This window comes from Rhipicephalus sanguineus, chromosome 2 (genome assembly GCF_013339695.2).
Source record: "Rhipicephalus sanguineus isolate Rsan-2018 chromosome 2, BIME_Rsan_1.4, whole genome shotgun sequence".
NCBI classification, from domain to species: domain Eukaryota; kingdom Metazoa; phylum Arthropoda; class Arachnida; order Ixodida; family Ixodidae; genus Rhipicephalus; species Rhipicephalus sanguineus.
Window position 1 is genome coordinate 173584567 of NC_051177.1, and position 7717 is coordinate 173592283.

Sequence of the window (7717 nt, forward strand, 5' to 3'; positions counted from 1 at the left end):
TGAGCTTTAACCACTCTGAAGCAAGATGAACTGCTCGCCTCGGTTTTTCGGCTCTCGCGTCATGCTTGCAGTCTCTTTTTATGATATCGACTTGACAGGCGTATAAAACCTGCTGCGCGAACGCGGCTAGAAAATAGCACAAACTCAGAAGGTGGTTACTTCAAGGTTGCAGTTGCAAAGCATGTATTAAGTGCCAGTTATATTTAGCGGCTTAAATATATATCACCCTAATGAAGTGACAAAAACAAAGCAAACATGCAGAACAATGTCAAGGCTTGCTGAAAATGCACAGACGTCCGTTCCGGCGTGATAAAGCAGCCTTCCCGACAAGTGAATTGCAGGAGCCGAACTTCTGACAATGTGCCGAGTTCAGTTGAGTTCAACCAACCGCGCAACACTAACGGTATAATGCGAGTGTGAACGTTCAACAACGACGGGTAGGTCTCACGATCACGGTGAATCAAAATACAGTTACTTCACCTACAACCTTCACCTACAACCGTAACTGGACTTTCACAACGCGAGAAGACAGCGAGTAATCATTACTCTAGTAGCTGCGTGCATGCGCCGGGTTACTTACCGATTCAGGTAGTCGAAACGAACGAAAGCGATGAACTCAGACAGCCAAAATAGAAGGCGAGACAGCGCTGTCAGCTATCCACGCTTGCCGCATTATTTCTCGTGCGACACGCCCGGGAACCGACACAGTTTCACACGTGAATCGTGTGCCTTGATCTGCACTGTTGTGGCAGGCCACTAAAACGCAATACTTCGGACCTCGCTTGCGCTTCCGCGGAGTCGCTTCTGCCAGCGCGGAAATGCGCAGCTTCGCATAGCAAGCCTCTCGGTTCAACGTGCCGAGCTAACGACCCCCCCCCCCAGTTACGCGCACCGACAGATGAACGCGTGCGCACGTGCGCTACCGCTACCGTGAAGGGACTGAGTCGGGCGCGCATGCAATCCAGAGCTTTCCGACAGAGCCGCAGCGCGGCGCTGTCGTCGCGCCGCAAACTTGAGCTTGGGTTCTCTATGGGCGCTCGCGAAGCTGAACGTAAACGGCAACGCCGGCAAGCGTTGCACTCTCCTTCGCAACGGCGCTATGGACGCTCGCGAAGCTGAACGTAAACGGCAACGCCGGCAAGGGAATCTCGAAGCTGCGAGGCTGCGAAAGCGCGCGTTCGCTCTCGTTTCGTCATTCTCTGTGCAACGGTGTGCGAAACGCCGTGAACAACGTTAACGTCGGAGCTAGTTGCAGCGGCAGCGCCACCGCCGCGGAGCAGAGGAAGGCTCGGGAAGCCGAAGGTAATATTATTTTATTTGCATCTTTCTCGATTTTTCCGTCACGGACAATGCTGACTGTTTCCTCACAACCAATGACGCCGACACCAGAATTTCTGCGTAACGAGCTTCTTAACGCTATAGCATTAATAATGAAACTCATGGGTCTGAAGAGGCTATCTGCGTAGACGTCAGACATGATATAAACCACGGAGCGACGTCAGAGCTTGGAACTGTTTCACGAAACGTATGCAGGTGTCATGAGATGTTAGGAGTCGCGTTAAGACAATTAGTAATGCGTGTCAGAAGTGTAGAATCGCACTAGACGTCACAGCGTGTGAACAGCGCAGGGAGTGAGTTGTTTAAGGGCCCTCCATGTAAATCATAATCATCAGCGTTCTACTGTTGAAGGCGGAGCTCAAGCGTGCTCAAACTCTTTTATGTATATAATGGGATATTGCCTACCTTTCTATCTGCACTGAGTAAAGCACCACACAGTGCGCGATTAATCATTCACTCAATAGCACACTGTGGGGTCCTGTCCTTAAATCCTTCAATAATGTCCTTGTCAGTCTTTAGGTTTCTGCCCCATACGCAAGAACTGACAAAACACAATGGTTGGTTGTACACTTTACTCCTTGATGAGAGCGCCAAGTTGCCGTTAATAAGTTAAGAATATCTATACCGGATGCGCACCAGCCCATCCTTATTCTACGGTAAAGTCATTTCACATTACTAGGCTTTCTTCTTAATACCTGACGTGATGTGCAGATATTTCGGCTGATCCATATCCGGCTGTCTATCACGAAGTATCGCTCTCTCACCGCACCAGCTAGCATTACCTTTGTATTTTGTATTTTCATTCTCAGCCGTAATCTGACGCTTTCCCGGTTTATACCTTCAGTCAGTTTGTGCAATTGGGCGTAATTGCTAAAAAGTACGATGTGCTGCGCGAACCGCGGATTGCTAGGATATTCACCTTCGACCTTAATTTTTTTTCCTACCCCACAATTTAAATGGCCATCTCCAAGAATGCACTGAATAACGATTAAAAGATTGTAAATCCTTGATAGGTCGCAATCTCTATCGCAATTTTCCTCCTTTTTGTGGAGGAGCAGAGTAGCTGTGGAATGTCAATACATATGTGCTAAGGTATTTATGTGTTTCAAGTACTAGTCGAAGCAGTGCCACCGAAGCCGCTGATATCTCTAATGAGCCGAATACATTATTTTAATTTATTCGCGCTGTATAAGAGGGCTTTTATTACTATTTTGTGTACGGGGCAGATTTCAGAATTATTTGACTGACCGCTTCAAGGGGATTCATGATACTGCTTCCGGAAGCCAGACTGCCCTCTTTTATGATTAAAGACAAACGGGGCACTTATCATGCTCAAAATCACCTTCGTGAATAATTTTTCAAATCTGAAAGAAATGTGATCGATATGCAGTTCAAGTCTTTCACTATTCCTATTTTTGTGTACCATGAAAATGTTGGCGTCTTTTTACCTTTCTGGAACATTTCAAGCTTCAGGACATAATGTGCAGTGTGGCAAGCTTCACATATTCGTTACCAAATAGGCTGTTGTGTCGTCTTCAACGGCAGTTTTCCGTGGAACATGCCTTGTAAAGCCCTTTTGAGCTAATCGATAGTCATCCTTGGAACATCGGTGCCGTGTTCGAATGTGCTTTCACGCATATAGAACGACTAATCTGAGCTGTATATTTCAGAGAAAAAGTCCTCAACTACCTTTGCTATATCATAAAATTCTTAGTACTGTTGCACTGCTTATCTTTGACCGCATGCGGTCAATCCCATACGGAGTTTTATTTCATTTTTGCTGTCTTTTTTACTGCTGCTTTGATCTCATTGGCATTAAGGTTTTGTCATTAAGTTAACTTTTCTTGATCAATGTTCACACATCAGTGAAATAATTTTTCTCTTCGGGTAGTTACTTTTGTAGCGGCCGGGAATGTCGGCTGCCGGAGGCAGCGAGAAAAGAGACGTGAAGCTGGTTTGGAGTTGCAGGGCAAGACTGTTTATTTCCACTCCGTGCGAGTGACGAGAGCTCCCCTCGACGAGGGAGAGAAGGAGGCACCCCCGCGTTCTTCTACAAGAAAGAGGAAAAAGGGGGCCCCCGAGCGAGCAGACGCAGCATGCCGCCGGTGCTAATTCCCGGAACCGGCCCCGACAACACGTTGTTCCCCGAACACGGAGGAGGAGGCGCTGGCGCCGCGCGTAGGCGAGCTGTCAACGGCCGGCTGCAGACGGGATAGAAAAGAATGCGGTGGTGCTGAGCAGCTTCCGCTACAAAGGCTCCCCCCCCCCTAGATTGCGGAGCTTTTAAAGAAGGACAGCAGTTACGGGCTGAATAGTGAAAGGTCACAGTCCAATGGTTAGCACTGAAATCGTACGTGAGAGGCTGCTTGAATGGAAACCTCAATATGAGCAGGCTTGGCGCGGTCAACGGCGACGACTTCTCGTTTCCCCCGCACGTCGATTGCGATGGTTTTGTTAGTACGTCCCAAAACTTTGAATGGGCCATCGTACGGCGGAGTAAGGGGCGGCTTCGTTGCGTCGTGTCGCACGAACACATGGGTAGCAGAGTCCATGTCAGGAAAAGTGAAAACTTTCCTGTTGCGGGCGATGCGAGGTGCTGTTGGCCTGAGTTGCGCGAGCCATGCGCGCAGCTTCTCGATGTGATCGGAGGCTGTTGGGGCGGAAGGTGTCTGGTCGGAGAAGAATTCTCCCGGGAGGCGCACTGTTGAGCCGTAGACCATTTCCGCTGCGCTGAAGCCGAGGTCTTCCTTCACCGTTGAGCGTAGGCCAAGAAGAACGAGCGGGAGCTTCTCCACCCAGTGCTGGCGGTCGACTTTCGCTGCCAGTGCGGCTTTGAGTTGCCGGTGGAAGCGCTCAACCATTCCGTTGCTGGCGGGGTGGTAGGCGGTTGTATGCTGCAGCTTCGTGCCGAGGAGCGTTGAAAGTGCGGAAAAGAGGTTGCTCTGGAATTGCCGTCCCCGGTCAGTTGTTATGCGGGCGGGGCAGCCAAAGCGGGACACCCATGTTTGAATGAAGGCCTGCGCGACGGTCTCAGCTGATATGTCCGCAATTGGTATAGCTTCGGGCCACCGGCTGTACCTGTCGATGCATGTGAGCAGGTACCTAAATCCTTGGCAGGGCGGTAGTGGTCCCACGAGGTCGAGGTGAACGTGGTCAAACCGCGACTCAGGAGTCCGAAATTCCTGTAGTGCAGCCCGATTGTGGCGAGTCACTTTCACTTGCTGACACGTTTCACATGTCCGAGCCCATCGTCGCACGTCCGCGTTGACTCCGGGCCAAACGAAGCGTTGCGTTATCAGCCGTTGGGTGGCGCGGGCACCTGGGTGGCTGATGGAGTGGAAAGTGTTGAATACCACTCGGCGAAAGTTCAGTGGGACGAAAGGTCGTGGTGCTGCCTGGGAGGTATCGCAGGTTATCGTGCTCTGCACGTAGGGAAGTGCAACCTCCGAGAGCACGAGTGAAGATCCCCCTCCCTTCAGTCTTGTCAACTCGGGGTCGTCCCGCTGAGCTGCGGCCATGGCTTCGAAGTCCAGGACTTCTGTGCCGGAAGCGTTGACGCGAGACAAGGCGTCAGCTGCTTCGTTTTCGACCCCGGGAACGTGGCGGATGTCTGTCGAAAACTCGGAGATGAATGAGAGCTGACGGATCTCTCGTTCTGAGTAGGAGGAACTGTTGTTTTTGAATACGTAGGTGAGGGGCTTGTGGTCTGTCAAGATGTAGAACTCACGGCCTTCGAGGAAGTAGCGGAAATGCTTAATGGAACAATAGATTGCGAGCATCTCCCTTCCAAAAGTGCTGTACCGTGCTTCTGCAGGCTTCAGACGTTTCGAAAAGAAGCCCAGTGGCTTCCACTGGGCGCCCTCCTGTTGCTGCAGCACTGCTCCGACCGATGTGGAGGAAGCGTCCACCATGAGGCGTGTAGGAGCTTCAGGCGTGGATGAATGAGGAGGGTAGCCGCGGCTAGCTCGTCCTTAGCTTTCTGGAAAGCGTTCTGGTGTTCGTCAGACCAACAAAATTCTGGTGCCTTTTGGTCGTCTCGGCGCAGCAGGTCGGTCAATGGCTGGAGCACTCGAGCACAAGACGGAATGAAGCGCCGGTGGAAGTTTAAGAGCCCGAGGAACTCCCTCAGCTTGCGAAAAGATGTTGGAGCTGGAAACTTCTTGACGGATTCCACCCTCGATTCCAATGGCATAATGCCCTCAGCAGTGATGTGGTGGCCGAGGAAGTTGAGCGCCTCTACTCCAAACACGCACTTTTGAGGTTTCAACACCAGACCGTGCTCATCCAAACGCTGAAAGAGCTGGCGGAGGTGCTCTTCGTGCTCCGCAGGCGTTCTGCTGGCCACCAAAATGTCATCCAGGTAGACAAAGATGAAAGGAAGACCCCGGGTGACTTCATCCATGAACCTTTGAAAGGTCTGTGCGGCATTTTCCAAGCCGTAGGGCATGCGGACAAACTCAAACAGGCCGAACGGAGTTGTTATGGCTGTTTTTGGTATGTCCTGCGGTTCGACGGGGATTTGGTGGTATGCCGCTACAAGGTCGATCTTGCTGTATATTTTCGTACCTGCCAGCCGCGCGCTGAAATCGTGAATTTGTGGCAGAGGATACTGCTCCGGCGTTGTCGATGCGTTCAAGGCTCTGTAATCACCACACGGGCGCCAATCGTCGTCCTTAGGCACCATGTGTAGCGGCGATGAATGGTTGCTAGACGAAGGGCGAACAATTCCCAGCTGCAGCATGTGCTCGAACTCCCTGCGTGCAGCTTGAAGCCTTTTGCTGGACAGCCGTCGTGGCCGGGCGGTGACTGGCGGCCCGGTGGTGACGATGTGGTGAGTCACGTTATGTTTCACCGGCTGTTCCGTGTTGCGGGGCTTGGTGAGCGAGGGGAATTCGGCCAGGACGTGGTGGTAGGCTGATACTGGCTGGAAGGCGCAGATGCCAGATGAGCAGATGTTTGACTCCAAACCACGTACTTTGAGGGATATGTTGTTATCCTTGAGGCAACGGTCACGTACGCTCACATCCAGGTTGAAGTGGCTGAGAAAATCTGCTCCGAGTATGGCGAAATTAACATCCGCCACCACGAAGACCCAGCGAAACAGGCGCCTGAGTCCGACGTCTATTGTCAGCGAGCGGAAGCCGTACGTAGCGATGGCAGTGTTGTTCACTGCCTGCAGCGACGATGTGTTCTTGCTACGTCGGCGATCCTCGGGGGTTGCCGGGACAATAGAGATTTCGGCTCCCGTGTCGACTAGCAGGCGCGAGTTGCTTACGCGGTCGACTACGAAAAACAGGCGGCTGGGTGGAGGGCCGATGTCGTAAGCCGCCGTTAACGACTGGCCGGAGCGTTTCCCGGAAACGAGCAAGGTTGAGTGCAGCGGCTAGCACCCGTGCCGAAACGACGGTGGTACCAGCAAACTCCGTCCTGTGTATCTCGTGCATGGCTTCTCTGGGAAGAGCTTGGGTGTCTTGAAGGGGATCGGTTGCGTCGTTGCTCGTCCTGTTGGGGAGCGCCAGATAGCACAAGTTTCTGCATGGTCTCGGTAAGGTGTTGCAGTTTCTCCTCAAGGCGCGACAGTCGATCTGGTTGCTCATGTGTTCTTGCAGCAGCTATGAGCGCAAAGGTTGGAGTTGAGTATTCCGTGATGCGATCGGCAAGTTGCGCTAGTTGATCAAGGGACGTCTCATTTGAACCCGCGAGCACCACGCGCACCGACTGGGGGAGCCGTTGCAGGAAAAGTTCACGAAGAAGTGGGAGCTGGCCGTCCTGACGCGCGTGCACACCGAGTAGTTGCCGCATACGGTGCAGCAGTTGGGAAGGTCGTTGGTCGCCCAGCTCTTCGCGACACAAGAGCTGCTGCAGTCTGCTTTCTTCAGGCGCCTCGAGGCGGTCCAGCACCGTCTTTTTGAGGGTGTCATATTGTTCTTGCGCGGGGGGTGAAACCAAAATGTCGTCGATAGCGTCGGCGATTTCGGGGGGCAGGGCTGCGACGACGTGAAGATATTTTGTCGACTGCGAGGTGATATGCCGGAGCTGAAAACGGGCCTCCACTTGGCTGAACCAAACTCTTGGATTTTTCGGCCAAAAATTTGGTAGCTTCAGTTCTGTGGCGATGACCGCAGGCGTGGAGGCAGCAGCGTTGTCGTCGGAGCTCATCGCGGCGTGTACGTTGAAGCGTCCGGGTCACCAATTTTGTAGCGGCCGGGGATGTCGGCTGCCGGAGGCAGCGAGAAAAGAGACGTGAAGCTGGTTTGGAGTTGCAGGGCAAGACTGTTTATTTCCACTCCGTGCGAGTGACGAGAGCTCCCCTCGACGAGGGAGAGAAGGAGGCACCCCCGCGTTCTTCTACAAGAAAGAGGAAAAAGGGGGCCCCCGA

At 52.6% G+C, this 7717-nt stretch overlaps 1 protein-coding gene across 1 annotated transcript; it reads right to left on the reverse strand.

The window, feature by feature from the left end:
• Nucleotides 1-5155: 5155 nt before the first annotated feature.
• LOC119382042 (uncharacterized) lies at nt 5156-7497 on the reverse strand. The gene is made up of 2 exons (XM_037649781.1): nt 6760-7497; nt 5156-6676 (listed from the first exon to the last, which is right to left on the reverse strand). The coding sequence occupies exons 1-2, from the start codon at nt 7495-7497 to the stop codon at nt 5156-5158; spliced, it is 2259 nt and encodes a 752-aa protein (XP_037505709.1).
• Between the last annotated feature and the right edge of the window lie 220 nt (nt 7498-7717).